This window comes from Arachis hypogaea, chromosome 12 (genome assembly GCF_003086295.3).
Source record: "Arachis hypogaea cultivar Tifrunner chromosome 12, arahy.Tifrunner.gnm2.J5K5, whole genome shotgun sequence".
NCBI classification, from domain to species: domain Eukaryota; kingdom Viridiplantae; phylum Streptophyta; class Magnoliopsida; order Fabales; family Fabaceae; genus Arachis; species Arachis hypogaea.
In genome coordinates, this window is record NC_092047.1 from 9,520,265 (window position 1) to 9,536,436 (window position 16,172).

At 33.3% G+C, this 16,172-nt stretch overlaps 2 protein-coding genes across 4 annotated transcripts; both read right to left on the reverse strand.

Annotated features, from left to right (window-relative positions):
• Positions 1–710: 710 nt before the first annotated feature.
• LOC112726741 (WAT1-related protein At4g30420) lies at positions 711–5,721 on the reverse strand. 2 transcript variants are annotated; one of them, XM_025776253.3, is made up of 7 exons: positions 4,993–5,721; positions 3,949–4,017; positions 3,703–3,819; positions 3,226–3,469; positions 2,570–2,728; positions 2,306–2,457; positions 711–1,046 (listed from the first exon to the last, which is right to left on the reverse strand). In XM_025776253.3, the coding sequence occupies exons 1-7, from the start codon at positions 5,196–5,198 to the stop codon at positions 824–826; spliced, it is 1,170 nt and encodes a 389-aa protein (XP_025632038.1). In that variant the 5' UTR covers positions 5,199–5,721; the 3' UTR covers positions 711–823. The 2 variants fall into 2 exon arrangements, with proteins under 2 accessions (XP_025632038.1, XP_025632040.1); XM_025776255.3 differs by having other exon boundaries at positions 711–1,038; positions 4,993–5,710.
• A 653-nt stretch (positions 5,722–6,374) lies between these two features.
• Positions 6,375–10,680, reverse strand: LOC112726742 (3-hydroxyisobutyryl-CoA hydrolase-like protein 1, mitochondrial). Of its 2 annotated transcripts, none has more exons than XM_025776256.3 (13): positions 10,345–10,680; positions 10,201–10,269; positions 10,052–10,115; positions 9,898–9,977; positions 9,715–9,798; positions 8,946–9,030; positions 8,475–8,560; positions 8,264–8,385; positions 7,789–7,849; positions 7,454–7,552; positions 7,244–7,345; positions 6,945–6,986; positions 6,375–6,761 (listed from the first exon to the last, which is right to left on the reverse strand). In XM_025776256.3, exons 1-13 carry the CDS (start codon positions 10,528–10,530, stop codon positions 6,642–6,644), a joined length of 1,200 nt encoding a protein of 399 aa, XP_025632041.1. In that variant the 5' UTR covers positions 10,531–10,680; the 3' UTR covers positions 6,375–6,641. The 2 variants fall into 2 exon arrangements, with proteins under 2 accessions (XP_025632041.1, XP_072064773.1); XM_072208672.1 differs by having other exon boundaries at positions 7,175–7,345.
• Positions 10,681–16,172: the final 5,492 nt, after the last annotated feature.

The following is a 16,172-nucleotide window of genomic DNA, read 5'->3' on the forward strand; positions in this document are numbered from 1 at the left end:
ATTATCTCCCACCTTCATCAATACGTCGGACCACAATACTTCTACACCAGAAAACATCGAACACAACCACCGAAAAAAACTTAAACCTTACTTTCACACCTAAATCACAATTTTAAATAGGAAAAGTCTAAGGGATCAGCAATTTTGTTAAATTCTAGCCAGTATGTAACCAGCAAAAAAAAGTAAACTATTGAATGAAATCTCACACCAATCTCACACCATTAAAACCATCATTAATGATTATTTGATGGCTACAAATCACAAAAGTTACTAATCCTAGCATTCCTCTTTTAAATAACCCTTGAAACCATATCTATCTTAATTTTGAGTTTCTGACATCAGAAGAGTAGATTTGTTAAAATATGAGTAATCTAAACGTGGCTCCAATTGCATCCAACGAAGTTCCTTAAGGCTTATCTATGACACGAGATGCGAGTCACAATGCAATGCGTCAAAGACAACAACACCCACGTCACATATGTTCCAAGAAATTATATTTATACCATTATTTGGTATATTTTTAAATATATACCTTTTTATAATATAAAATATTTTTAATCTGCATTAATTATTTTATAAAAAAATAAAAAAATATACACATAAAATATAGAAAGAATATTGCATCTAATAATTATTTTTGTTATGTTAAGGATACTACGAAATGATAAAGGAATGAGTATTGATAGGAGGAGGTAAAATTTCAGGTCGAATTTCTCCATAAAAAAGTTCAATTTACCAATTATATATATAATCAGTTAAAATCCAAAAGAAACTTTATTTCTTCATCACTACAATGTAATACATGAAGAATATCAGCTTAATTTCAAGAATGTGAAGGAGAGTTGGAGGAGAGAAGGGGTTCTTCAAAATCAGTTGATTCAATATTATTATTATTGTTATTATTTTTTATTATGTGGATCTTCACTTCCTCTTCTGCTGGTGTTATTGGATCGATCGTCACATTATCATCATTTTCAGCTACTTCTTCAGCCTTACCCCACAGCACAATGTACAAGCCAATAATAACTCCAATTGCGCCTATCAAGCTATGAATTAATTCAACATATAAATGATGAACTTCAGTCTCATGTCATCAAATCAAATGTGTAACAAATAAATGAAGGGAACGAATATTTTTATTTTTATTTTTATTTTTATTTTAATAATGTCATTTTTTTTAAGTATGCCGAATGATATTATCAAACAATAATACTAAGATTCTAAGAAGACAATAAAAAAATCAGTTTAATTAATTTGAATTTATCTTATTTAACATTTATTAATTCTAGTGATAATTAATAAATGATAAATAAAATAATTTTAAACTATTTTTTGCTAATATTTTTTTGTTATTAAACATTTTCGATTATTAAAACAGTAAGCTAGAGAGACAATAAAAAGTCAGCCCAAACTTACTTGATTAGTATTTATTAATTTTAGCGATAATTAATGAATGATAAATAAAATAAGTTTGAGCTGTTTTTTGCTAATATTTTTTTGTTATTGAACATTTTCGATGATCAAACAGTAACGTTAGAGAGACGATAAAAAATTAACTCAAACTTACTTTATTAGCATTCATTAATTCTAGCGACAATTAATAATAAATAAAATAAGTTTGGGTTGCTTTTTGCTAATATTTTTTTGTTACTAAATATTTTTTATTATCAAACAGTAATATTACAGAGACAAAAAAAAATAAGCTCAAACTTACTTCATTAGCATTCATTAATTTCAAGAACAATTAATAAATACTAAATAAAATAAATTTTAACTGTTTTTTATTAATATCTTTTTGTTATCAAATATTTTGGTTATAAAAAATAAAAAAAGCAATATGGTACATATTTATAATGTGGGCACTTTAATAAAGACACTAAAAATGTCTTTTTTTTTAAATGTTCACACATGTCATGTTATTATTGGACATCCTTATTAAACCGGTTAATAATTTATTTTTTTATTATAAATCAGAATAAAATCGGTTTATTATAGCAACAATAATAAATCCAATTATCTGCATTATAATTATTAGATCCGATTTGATCCGATCAAATTATACCATCTAAACCGAATATCTTTAAATTTTTTGATAAAAAGACAATTATGTCTCTGACTTTTTGTTTTTCGAACATTTAAATCCCTAAAAATTTAAAAATACAATTAAATCCCTAAAAAAAATTAGATTTATTGTTATTGTTATAAAAAAATTAGTTTTATTCTAATTTGTTAAGAAATCCAAAAATAATAGTTTTTTTTTTACGCATCTTTATGAGAGCATCTCCCCTTATAATCTTTTACGTACCTTCCAGTGTATAGGGTCTCGTGAAGCATTATGGCTGCGAATATGGTGGTAATGACAGTGTACAAGGGAGTGAACATTGCAGAGAAGAGAGGACCTCTTCTTGAGATGCACCATGCTTGCACAAAGAATGATACTGCAGATCCCATAACTCCCTATATATATGATCATGATCATGATCATGAGTTAATTAGCTATATATCAGAATTAATTAACATTATTTATGATGAATTTGAAGATGATGCATTTATTATATGCATGTCTTACTGCATATACAGTGGAAGCAAATTCAAGAAGAGTGTGAAACTTCCAAGCTGCAGGGTGTGGCTCCAGGAATAGTGTGACTGCTCCTGATTGTAATGCTGCCATCAAACACATCCATGCTGATAGAGACAAGTGATTCGGGTGGCTTGCAGATGCTGGAACCTGTAATGTATTAAAGACTAGTTGAATTTAAGCATGAATTACACTCATGTTTATTATATATAGCAGAGAAAAGGTATTGGGAATCAACAATTTTTTGGCCAATAATGAATATTAAAAAGAAATATTCAATGATAAAAATAATAGAATATCTAAAACTCAAGTAGAAAGAATATTTGGGAGTGAAATACAGTAAAACTAATTTAAAGTTTAGAATTTATAATTTAGAATTTAAAAATTATAAATTAGGATTTAAAATTTAAGTTTAAGATTTAGAATTTAAGGTGAGTAGTAATAGCCCACCACAAGAACATGAAAGAGAGGATGGATGGTAATTGGTGGTGAGTGGGTGAAATTATTGTATAAAAAAAAAAAGAAAAGAATTGAATAAAAGTAAAGGAGTAGTTTAAATAAGTTTATAACTGCAAGTGAAAATCTAATCCTAAATAAATAAATCAACTCAAATCTTAAATTTAAATTTGATGGATCAAATACTATACCTGCAAAATCAGCCAAAGTGACCAGCAAAAACTGCTTCCAAAGAGAAAGAGACAACCCAGAAACCAATTGTTGTCAGGACCACCTAAACCTATGAGAAGTGAATTTGATGGTGGAAGCTTTTGTGAATTATTGAGTAGCTTTGGACCCTTCAACAATGCCATGGACACTGCTCCACTTACACACGTCACTGTCCCTACTATTTTTGCTATGCCTCTCCAGCTTCCAATATTTACTCTCTCCATTCTATTAAAAAATGTATTTATGAAGTCCTTAGATGATTTTACAAATTTGACTAAATTATTATTTAATTATTTTTAATTATCAACTTAATAAGAAAATAACTGTAAATGAGTTTTCATCAAGATAAAAACATGCATACACTCTTTCATGATACTATTTTCGTTTTAACTCTGTTTATATATGTAGATCAATATGAAGAGCATAATGGAAGGAATTAATGGGCATTGATTAGTTACCGAAGAAGAGCTGCTATAAGAAAAGTGAGAGCTGGGAGAAGATTGGCCATTGCACTTGCAACTGAAGAGGAAACCAGATATAGACCCTCATACAATAGATTCTGATTCAACGTCACACTGTATGTATTTATATATATTCCAAATACTATAACATAAATTAAACTTACACTAAGTAATCTCACATCACTACTAAACCATCATTATTAACATATACAGAAATAGAGAGAGAGAATGGAAACCACAAACCCAATTAGTGAAGCAAGGAATATGAGACAAAAACTCCTAAAACTTAAGGACCACGAGCCAGAGTTTCTCCTGCATGAAATAAAATTAGAGAACAACTGTTACAAATATAATTAGGGGTGATAATGGTTAGGGTACGACAGGTTTAGATTCCACTCTAACAAAACTCGCAAATTTAAAATTTCTATAAAGCTCAATCTTAACTTTATTAGTACCCTAAAATTCTTCATTTGATCCTACTCGCAACAAAATTAAAATTTATCAAACACAATATTTAATTATTTTATATATTTCATAAACAAACTAATAAAACAGAAAATACAAAATTAAGATCATATTAACATTAAAAACAACAAAATTATAATGAAATCCATGTTAAAATTACAAATAATATCATTATCAATTCATAAATTTCACCATACATGTATAAAACTATAAAATAAAAAAAAGAAAAGTCTAGTAGCATCAACTTTTTAAAAAGTTAGCCAACATTTAACTATCAAAAGAAAATTAAATAGTTCCACACTATTAGATTTAATCTCACACCATTAAAAACATTATTGATGTCTAATTGATAGTTACGAAACACAAAAGTTACTGACCCTAACACTCCTCAAAACAAAATATCCCCATCAACTTCATTATACATAAATTTTTAACTACATATAATAATAATATAACAGGGATACAGTACGAGTAAGTTGGATAGGTATAGGCCTAAATCCGTACATAACTTTATTCGCTTCATTCTCAACTCAATCTCACTGCGAATCAGTTGCCAACTCTACCCAGATGGATTGGGTTAGAATATGTACTCGTAGATATGACTAATATTTCCAGCTTTAGATATATTTGTACTCCCTCCTATACATTTAACCTTTTGAAAAAAAGTCATTTCATAATATGGTATCAAAACGGAACTTAAAAGTTTAGAAAAAATTCACTTAAATCCAAAAAACTAAGAAACTAAGTGATTTCATGTCATTAAAATCATCAAGTAATTAAGAAACTAAGAAAGTAATTAGAAGAATAAGAAAGAGGTAGTACCCAGAGAAATAAGCGACGGGAACAATGACAAGAGTTGCCATAAGTTGGCGGTAGACAACAAAGACCCTTGGGCTCATTCCCTCTACTAAGACAGTCCTTGTTCCAATGGCAATACCTGCATATATCACCTGTAGCAGCACCATTGCCACCACCGGCAGGTACTTATTATCTACCCTACTCCCCATCTTTTGATCTTCTTTTCCCATTCACTATGTATAGATTCTTCAAGACTCGACAAAGCTATAGTTCGGTTGCACTTGTATTCCTGGTTGTATATGCATTGAAACAAGAGGCCCACATTCTATGTAGTATTATCTAATAATTAATTTATCTCATATATTTTTTTCCTTTTATTATGCATCTCAGATTCGGATCTGTCTGTGTAGCTGTAACGTGATAACTACATACTATTTTGTAGTGAAATTACATATGAGTAATCAATTATTAATTATTAATTATATTTATACATGGGAAAGATGTTAATTATTTTCCTATATTAGTCACCTTGATAACAAAAGTCTAGCACTCAATTTAGTTATATAATATTCAATCGAAACAACGAGATAACTCGCATTTTAATACAAGGTATAAACTGACCGCCGAATATGACAAAAAAAAACTGACCGCCGAAGAAAAGAACAGAAAGGTGTGAACACCTAAAATGATCTGACATTTAATAGGCTAAAGGTTTGACGCATGTATAATGAGTAATATACACATGGGAATGATGGGATAGCTCATATAGATATGATATATATAGAGAGAGTCAGCAATGCAAGCAAGCTGCACATAACATGCGGCACCCCGTAGTCAGTCATTGGATGAACAGAAACTCAACATTAATTTCATAGAGAATAAATAAGTTTACTATGATTTAAAATTTTGGATATTATTACCCTGCATGATATTATCACCACAGCTTGGAAATCCAAGGTCACTAGGAAAGGGTAAAAATTAGATCGAGTATGAGCAAAATTTCGATCCACACTAAAATCGACGAATCGAATCAGATTTAATATTTATCATTTTTAAGTTAGGATCCGATTCACATATTTGCATATCGAATCGAATATATTCACAAAACATAAAATTTTTTTAAAAAGTTATTTTTATTAAAAAATATTAATAAAAATTTTTTTTTTCATTTTTTTTAACATATTTATTCTTAAAGTATTATTAAATATATTTTTTTTAAATAATAAAAATAAAATAATATAATATATATAATAATTATTAATTATTAGTTGAAATAAATCATAAAAAAAATATTTATTTACTTATTTATTTATTTTTGCGACGGATCGGATTTGCTGATACCCTACCTCAAATCCGCGATCCTATTAGTATGCAGTCGGATTAATATCCGTAATTGTCTGATCGAATTTAGATAAATACCCCTATTTAATTGCTAGGCAATAGTAGCAATAGTACCAATAAAATCTCTCTAAGATGCACATTAAGAATTGCTTATATGAATATCAATTTCGTCATTTCCTTTTTCGAAGACTAAAGATGTTTATCTGGAGAGCCACTTTCAGAGACATCAATCCTCCAATTTTCTCTCTTATCCAAAAGGATTGTTTATTGGAGAGCCAGATTGACCAATACCGATGGTTGTACCTTTTGAAGCATTTCAAGATAAAGAGAAATTACAAAAATGCTTCTCGAACTTTTGTGGGGAGCCCTAGACCAGGTTCAAATTCACTTAGAGGTGAGAAGTACTGATCCACCATGTCTTGAGACACCTTTTCCAATGTTGGAGGATCCCACTGCATATATTTGGATATCAATTTTATATTATAGTGTTTAAAGATAAATAGGAAGAAAACCATTGATGAGATTCTTCGAAATGAATTATTTGTGTCAAAAGTCAAAACCAATGATATGCATAACACTGTTGTCTTTAACAGATGATATTATCAAAAACTTTGATAAGATCTTCAACTTGGTACCTTTGGTGCAAAGTCCTTATCCACCACACGAGACCTTATCCCCTAAAAACAATTCAAAGCAATTCACGTTAAATTAGATACAAGTAGTTTGTTTCGTCTAGAATGTGAATATTTGCAAGTAGATGACCCAATAATATTGGATCAGATAGACTCTAATATCATATTAGAATTGAGATTGAGTGAACCTAACTCAACCCCAAAACTAGCTCATAGGGCGAGGAATGTCTCACATTTATAAACCATCTAGAAACCTCATCTTTGAGTGATGTTGGATTTGTACTACTGGCAATGTTCATTACCTCACAAAAGTCACCAGAAATCTGCTTAGATGTTGCTTGTAAAGTCATATGGTACTCACGTGACAAGCACTGGTCAAGAGTCTGAAATCTACCCTCTCGTATCTGCATCAGTTATACGGTTTACATTATAGTAAGCGGCTTCTCGTATGGAAGGAAGAAAGCATAGTAATCAAGAACTCAAATGAGTTTTGACAAGAAAAAGAAACTCACTGATCTCAAGGAAACCTTCAAGCTCAATGGCGAAGCTTCTTTAAGTCTATTTAGGGTAGAAATGCACCATGCATCATTTGTTTCACTTGCCACTCTTTCCTAATGGAAATTTAAGTAATTAGATGGAAAAAAGAAACTGTGCACTGTTACCAGAAAGTTAAGCCACTCACAATAGATAGATGTTAATCAAAGATTAGCTGGTACAAATAGAGTTAACCAGATAAGAGACTACAACTAAGAGCAACACTAAAGACATTTTAGCAGCAGAAGAAATGAAATTCTAACATAAAGCTGTGCTGGAGGTACTTAAATTTAACGGTAGATGTAAAGCTCACCAAAGAATCAACAATCTCTTCCACTGTGTCATGGCAAAAGCATTTATCTACAATTTCAATCCTGAAGAAAATGAAAAGTAGAAAAATGGGCTATCTTAAACTGTGAATCAGAATATAAGAAATAAAGTTAGTAAAGAGAGCATCTAAACAGCTATGGGACTTTTTCCTTATTTTCTTGTAGGCTTCTGCTACTAACAACCATTTAGGCTCAATTTAAAAGCAAGGGAGGGGTATTTCGTGATATGTACTAATACGTTTAGTTTGTCGAAACATTGTCTGTTTCCATTTTGAATGTTTATTGACGTGAAAACAAGATATTTAAAAAAATATATATTCTTTTCACTTTTTTCCTGGACATAATCCTAAAAAGAGTATATTTTCCTCCCCTCTTGTAATTTCTGCCCATTTTTTGTATTTTCTCTTTTGCATCCCAAAATTAAAAAGAAAAAGACAACACTTAAAAGATAAGACAAACCTTTGAAGTACACTACTGCTATCTGAGTGTACAAGGTCACCATACTGTTCTAAAGTGGTTTCAATGACAGAAGGATCATCAGTAACTAATTTCCCCAGCTGTTCTTCAATTAACGGGAGCCTCTATAGAACAAAATGATAGCTTGAGCTTGAAAAGTCCATTAAATTTTGAAATAAAGCAAGCAAGCAAGCAGGGTCTAACAGAACTAAACTGCAGTTAGTGAGTAGTGTGTAGCAAGTCCACAAGTAACCATCTCTACTCCATTGAGCTTTTCCCCTGTTAGGGCCAAGTATTCGCCTACATAGTACATACAATAACAACCTATCAAACAAAGAAAGGCTAGAGAGGAATTTTATCAATCATGTTTTTAATAGATGAATAGTTCTGATCTTCTGAACCCATGAAATTCCCTTCAATAATTTTCACATAAAATAGGAGGATTATCCCATTAACCATTTTGTCCTGTGAACATGATGTCAGAAACAAGAATGAACGAGTAAGCATTGGGAATTTGAAAAATAACTTTCATATCTTAGTCACCATTCAGAACCTCAGTGATTCTATAACTTGCAAAAGTAGAAGGGGGGAAAAATTGAAAGTAATGTTTCCAAATAACAAATTTTAACAACTAGGACGTATCTAAATGTCCAAACTTGCAAATTAGATATACACATAATCATACCTAAGTGACCAGGTAAATGTGAAAGGTAGAAAGATGCTCCAGCATCAGGGTGAAATCCAATAAGAACTTCAGGGGTAGCAAAAATCTGAAAAATAGGGATATGTTATAATCATTATATTTTGGTTAATTCAACGTGATGAATTCTGTTGAAGATTTGTAGAGAATCAATATTCATAGACCCAATGTGTGCCTGTAACTTATGAACCCGTGTGCTGCTTAATTAGTTTTGTCAGGCGTTTAAGGTATCTTGAATTACTTAGATGACCAAACCCCCAATGATAAAGTGATAAAGTGGGGAAGTAACTACCATTGAATTTGTAATTTCCATCTTATGTGAACCTCATTATCTTAATTTAAAAGTAAGAGTAAAGAGACAAATAAATCTATGAGGATTTACACTTTGAACAGATTAATCCCTAAAAAATGGTACCAATAAAGTCTTAAGAATAGCAGATATATATACACTACCTTCAAATTAGCCCCTATGATTAAGGTAGAAGGTCTTAATTTGAACTAACTTGTCCACGTCTGTTATTTTGGAAGACTTCATTGGTTTTTTTTTCTTTAAGGACTAATTTGTCCGAAATGTAAATTCTAAAATGTTTATTTGTCACTTTAATCTAAGAGTAATTAGACACTTATTTTCTCACTCTACCAACCTCCTGATGCTTGATCCATACATATACATGAAGAAATCCATAAATACTATCTCACATTTCATGAAATGCTAGAGAATGAGCAAGAAAGTTTGTTATGTTACATTACATACAGTTTTGTCGGTTGCAACTCGAAAAGTGCCGGGGATTGAAATTCCAGCTCCACCACCCATGGTAATGCCATTCAGAAGAGCGATCTGCACGAAGATCACAGCTTACAGTTGAATATAAAGGAACTGAATCACGAGAAGAGGCAATGCATGTGATGAAAGAAAGAATCGAAAAGTAGTACTCACATGTGGCTTCATATATGTACCTATGACGTAAATAAAACGATATATTGTTCGGAAGAATTCCTTGCAGGCTTCCATGTTGGCTGCGTGAATGGGAAGGGAATAAGAATGATATGAAAAAGAAAAAGGAAAGTAAAATGATTGAGATGAGTTGGACCTCTGTTGATGAAATGGTAAATGGCGACAATATCACCGCCAGCTGCAAATGCCCGACCACTGCCCTTCATAACAAAATTGAGAACAAGAGTGTCTAAGAAGCTAAACAATACAAGCTTTAATTAGTTAGTTAGTTAGTTAGTTAGTTACCTTGATGGTGACAAAGCCAACGTCGGGGTTATCTTCCCAAGCTCGGTAAAGTTTGGTGAGGGTAGCCACCTGAGTTGAGTCAGTCAGCGAGACAAACCACAAATAATGATTAATTAAACAGAAATTATCAAATAATAATAATACCATGGAGGTGTTGAGGGCGTTGAGAGCAGTGGGTCTGTTGAGAATTGCCATTCTCGAGTAACCGTTTCCTTCAACAACCACAACTTCCTCGTTCGAAGAAGAACACAGGGTTCGGCTTTGGCATCTGTATCTGTATCTGTATGCGATTGGATTAAACCTTGTTAGGAGCGATCTTGCGCGTTGCATTATTGCTGCTTCTTCACTCTTCACCTCACCTGCTTCCCTCACTCACTCTCGCGTCTTCTACCTCTGGTTAACTTATTATTATTGGATTCGATCGGAGTCGTATCCGGCTATCCGCCTATCCGGTAAATGCATAAACCCGCTCATGTATTAACCATGGGCTCCGCTCTTGGCATAACAGGCCCACTTAACTACCACCCAAATACATTCTTTTTCACATTTTTGCAAATTCTTTTAATTTTTTCCTCAATTCATTTTATAAAATGTAATTTTATATCATACAAAATTTGGATTTTTTATTTAAATAAATATTTTATTTACTGAAATAAATAATTATAAAAATTATTACAGAAATACGTTTCCAACCTTATCCTATTTACAATGTAAACGAGATAAGGCTAGTTCGCGTGACACATGTATATCTCGTTTAACGTTTATAGTGTAAACGAGATACGTGCAAGCTTATCTCTTACACTGTAAACGAGATACGTGTTAAATTAATATGTTTACAGTGTAAATGAGATACAGTAAGACAAATTTTCAACTACTATAAAAGAATGTGCAACCCTTGGCATTCTCCATATACATTTCATATCTTTTTCTTCCCTGTTTATCTTCTAAAAAGCAGGCAAAAATATACAGTAGTAGCGGATATGTGGTTGTCTGTATATACCCCAATTGTCGTATGAGAAACAGCGACAATAAGGTGATATTTGAGTGTGAGAATCCGTTACTATTGCGCACTCGGCGCGTAAGTTCGTTGTTCGAGTTGAAGAGTTTTGATATTAAACAACTTTGGTGGCACAACGAGAAGAGAGATCGGAAGGATGGAGTATAGGTTGCTAGCACCGATGGGTAAAGAAATTTTTCGGTTTCGACTATTTCGACTCCAAGGCTACGAGCATGTGCAACTCATGTTTGACATCCATAGGAGAATCATGGCGGAACAAATGATGGAGCTTTTCGCCGAGGTTGGTGATGTTGGCAGTGGTAATTATGTACACTTGATATTTGTGCAGGATGACCCACCTCTTGCACCACCACCGATTCATGTTGCCAATCTGGTGAAAGACATTGAGGTAGGTGACGAAGCCTCCAACGAAGAGTACGTTGCGGATAGCAACGATAAAGATTCCTTTAAAGATGATGATGAGGACGAGTTTGTACTGGAGACGCCGGCCGAGACAGCAGTGCGCTATGTTTTGCCTCCCTCCCACTCGATTCCGGCGGTATCAGATGTACCAAATCACTATCATACATTGGATCTGAATGTCATGCATGAGAAATTTCCATTTTCCAACACCGGAGAAGAGGATTACAACCTAGACGGTGGGGTAGAGTTTCGGATTAGCCACAGATTCAAATGCCGAGATGCAGTAATGCAGAGTGTGAAGATTATAGTATTCGCAGAAGTGTTGAGTACCGAGTGACGAATCGGACCGATTAAAGTACCATGTGCATTGCTGTCAAGCTGCAAATGGATGTCTATGAAGTCTCTGTGTTACCCTCCCACTGATAGCTACTGGATGGCCCGGCATCATGCTATCCAGGTAGTGAGGTGTCCCAGACGGCCCGATGCTGCTGACCTCCTGAACCAGATGGATCACGTGGTGCGGGAGGTAGAGGAGGTGGAGGTGGTGGCAGTGGGGTGAATCATCGCCGCCTGCTAGGATGTCTCCATGATCCTCATGTTTGTCAAACTCCCGCTCCTCGTCCGACTCCATATCCAATCGCTCCTGGCGAGGCCTGACCCTCTCCTGCCTAGCAGACCACCGGGTGTCCTCCCTGGCCTCCCTCGTGCGCCTACGTTGATCAGGGACGTCCCGGGAAGGTGGAGAACGTCCCTTGGCAGGCTGGCAGTAGGTAAATCGGCTAGCCTCGGATTATCGAGTACGTTCTGGAGATCCTGTGGCCCTCTGTAAAATGTGTCGTCCAGCCGGCATACCACTCATCAAGTCTGTCATGCCTCCACACATCCTCGCCCCGTCTTGTGGATGTCAGGAACTTGTCGACGTTGACCAAGGCACCAGGCACCGGCTGCTCTCCATTGAACTGGTGCTTCACCCGGTCAACTTGGTGAAACTCGACGATGTTGAAGAAGACGAGGGGGATGACTGACATCCATGTCCCCCACTCTGCCTCCTCGACAAATCACAGCAGGCATAGAGCCTACAGAGCAAGGTCATTGTACGGTGTCCAGACAAACTGAAACAACAGTTATGGAATAAATAAATATTTGATATCCCAAAAGGTAAATAATGTTTCAAATCACAAAATTCAATAAGTACATACTTTATTTAATTTATTTAAATGACAAATGCTATATAAATGATTAAATTAAAAATTAGGTTTTCAATCGTAGTGCTAACCTCGTCCCAACATAACTGGTCTATCGCTAGACCCATCATAGAACCCTCGCCTCATGTCGGTCTCTGCTCTGCTGCATCAACCCTATCAACCTGACACCATTTACAAGAATAACACAAGTTCATGTTACGGAATGTCATAACGAGTGACAAATTCAAACCATAAGCAAGACCCTAAACAAGTGTTACCTCGTAACTATATGATACATGAAAAGTTGTCGGTCAGGTGGACACCACTATAAAAATCTCTGGTATATCCAAGACATCAACAGCAGAGTGCAACCGGTGATGTTTGTTGTGTCTCGGTGTGCTGCAGAGCACAGCGAGTAGTATGTCCATGCAAGCACCGCCGATCCCCAAGACAACTCACGGTATCGCTGAAAGTCCTGAAGTAGTGGCAGCCATCGTAGATGGACCAAGTTGTTCGACTTATCCGTCATTAGGTATTCTCGAACAGTAACAAGATATAACACTTCGTATACTGTCGGAGTGTCTCCGGGTCGTTCGCCTGTGGCATCTAGCGGACATGGTCACATAGCCATGTAAGCTTCAACGAGAACGACTCCTTCCTCTGCATCCCTGCTGTGAAACCACTGAAGCCTGACACCGAGCAGCTGCTCCACCAACTCCCACGTCTCCATGCTGTGCCACTTGTAGAAGTCACGGAAGCACCCCCAACTGGCTCTCCATGTGCGCGTAATCCCAAGTGGTACGCCACGTCCTGCAAGGTGACAGTGGCTTCACCCCACGGTAGATGGAACGTGTGGGACTTCGGATGTCATCGCTCCACGAATGTCGTGATCAAAGAGTTGTTGAATACAAAATCTCTGAGAGGCACCATGTCGCCAAATCCAGCCTCCCTCAGATACGGGACGATGGCGTCGGGTGGTGGAAGTGTGTGACTCACTCATCGGGGCAAGAGTAGACGAGGCCTCTGACAAAAAAAAAAAGAATATTTCACGATTATTATAAATTAAAAATTTTTATAGGTTCATCAACATATCAAACTTTTTTACTATTCTATACACTTGCTTAACAGAATTTTATACGTATGTACTAACTGAATTTGTGTCGACACGACATTTTCTATTAATATACACTTACTTAACTAATACAAATTTTCTCAATATGTTACGTGAAATTAAAATATTCAATAAAATAATTAATAATCTAACTATCAAACTTGGATAGTTAGTAACTAAATTAATAAATGTGCGACCAATAAACTAACGTCAACGGTTGGAAAATATCTACCACAACATTTAAACTCTAAATTAATAATTATGTACTTAACAACTTAATTACCAAAAAATGATAACCACATTTCGAGAATTATTAATTACTATCAGTGACATGTTTATAATGACACAAATTGTATTCTAACTCAGTCACAAAAAAAAAAATTGTATTCTAACTCTTGGCAAGTACCCTAACCATGGCTATACATATGTGGATTACATAAAATTCAAGATAATAAAACTAACCGCAAAGTCGGCTGCCACAGCGTAGTATCATGTCGCGTTCAGCTTGTCGATGTCCCGATCACGTGCATCTGTGCGCGCCATCTTCGTCTTACTCGATAATATAGTTAGAAAGGAGTAGAAAAGAGGAGAAAGTGGTCTAAAAGTTCAAACTGGGCCCAGAACCTCGCTGTAAACGATATCTATATATAGGCGTCCCCCAACCTTATCTCGTTTACTGTGTAAACGAGATAAGCTTGCACATATCTCGCTTGCACTGTAAACAAGATATACACGTGTCACACGTACTAATCTTATCTCATTTACAATGTAAACGAGATAAGACTGGAGGATGTATTTATGTAATAATTTTTATAATTATTTATTTCAATTAATAAAATATTTATTTAATTTATTTAAATAAAAAAATCCTACAAAATTTAAGTATGACAAAAAATACGTATAAATAAATTTCATATAATATAAAAGTAGATGCAGCTAATTTCATGTGAACCTGAGAATCATTAAATAATTTAACAGATTTGACTAAATTATCATATAATATTCTGAGCTATTAACTTTACATCAAGTTAACTTAACTGCACGTGGATTTTACCAATATAAAATAATATTTTATAAAATCAATTATGAAAAGATACAGAAAATATATTTCTTTGCAAGTATGCTTGTTTCATAAATTTTAATTTGTAATGCATTATTGTATTTTTTTTGTCCTTATTGCATTATTTTATTTATTTAATTTTTTTTTTGTCATTATTGCATTATTATATTGTTGAACTTACTATCTCTTGTAGCTTTGGAACTTGGTCGACCTATTGTATCAGATCCATCTGGTTTAACTTTTTTTTTTATTAGATCGGATATGAATCTTAAAAATAGAGTGGCTAAAATATTAAGATGGGCTCAAAACTTACCAAACTTCACCCGATTTATATAAACACTGATTTTTTTTACGAACTTTGTTATGATTTGCTAATTTTATTATATAAATATATTTTTATTAAGAATTTAACTAATATGTAATTTTAGAATAAATATTAAAATTATTAATTAAAAAATTTATTATAAAAAATTATAAGTTTAATTTTTAAAACAATTATTATATATTTATTAAAATAAGATATTTAAAAATTTTTATTAATAAAAATTTTAATATGTATTTAGGATACATATTAACTAAACCTTTTTGTTGAATATAATTAGTTTAGTTAAGTGATAGTTTGTGTATTAAACTCTATATATAATTCACTTATATAAACTCAAGTAGTACAAAATAATACACATCAATTCAGTTTTAATTATGCTCGATCGCTTTACTTTAAATTGTTTTCTCTGAGATAGATTTCTTAAATCTTGATTAGAGGTGGCAAACAAACTTAAATCTCTCAAATCGACTCGCATAACTCGCCAATAAATTAAAAAATTGAGACCGTCAAATAATAATTAAATTAAAAGACATCAATATGAACAACTTAAACAATATTAACAACCACCAATCAAATAAAAATACACTACATCTTAATTTAATGCTATTAATTAAATTTAAGATTAATTTACTTTTTTAATCCTATTAATTCATATTGTTCACATATTATTAAAAAATGTTGTTAATTACCTATACTTTTGTTTATTTAATTAAAAAAAGCTCGTAGCAACGGTTAAGCGATTAACAACTTGAATAATAATAAGGAAAAGTCTAGGGGTCAGCAGTTTTGTTGAATTTTGGCCAGCATGTAGCCAGCAGAAAAAGGTGAGTCATTGGATGAAATCTCACACCAATCTCACACCATTAGATCAT

Excerpts from the sequence above, each read along its gene's own strand:
- LOC112726741 (XM_025776253.3), bottom strand. The coding sequence starts at position 5,198 with ATGGGAAAAGAAGATCAAAAGATGGGGAGTAGGGTAGATAATAAGTAC. Across the intron at positions 4,018-4,992 it reads CCCGTCGCTTATTTCTCTGG|GAGAAACTCTGGCTCGTGGT; the intron begins GTACTACCTCTT and ends TATTTCATGCAG. Across the intron at positions 3,470-3,702 it reads CTTATAGCAGCTCTTCTTCG|AATGGAGAGAGTAAATATTG; the intron begins GTAACTAATCAA and ends ATTTTTTAATAG.
- LOC112726742 (XM_072208672.1), bottom strand. The coding sequence starts at position 10,530 with ATGCAACGCGCAAGATCGCTCCTAACAAGGTTTAATCCAATCGCATAC. Across the intron at positions 10,116-10,200 it reads TTGGCTTTGTCACCATCAAG|GGCAGTGGTCGGGCATTTGC; the intron begins GTAACTAACTAA and ends TTTGTTATGAAG. Across the intron at positions 7,850-8,263 it reads AGCAGTAGTGTACTTCAAAG|GATTGAAATTGTAGATAAAT; the intron begins GTTTGTCTTATC and ends CATTTTCTTCAG.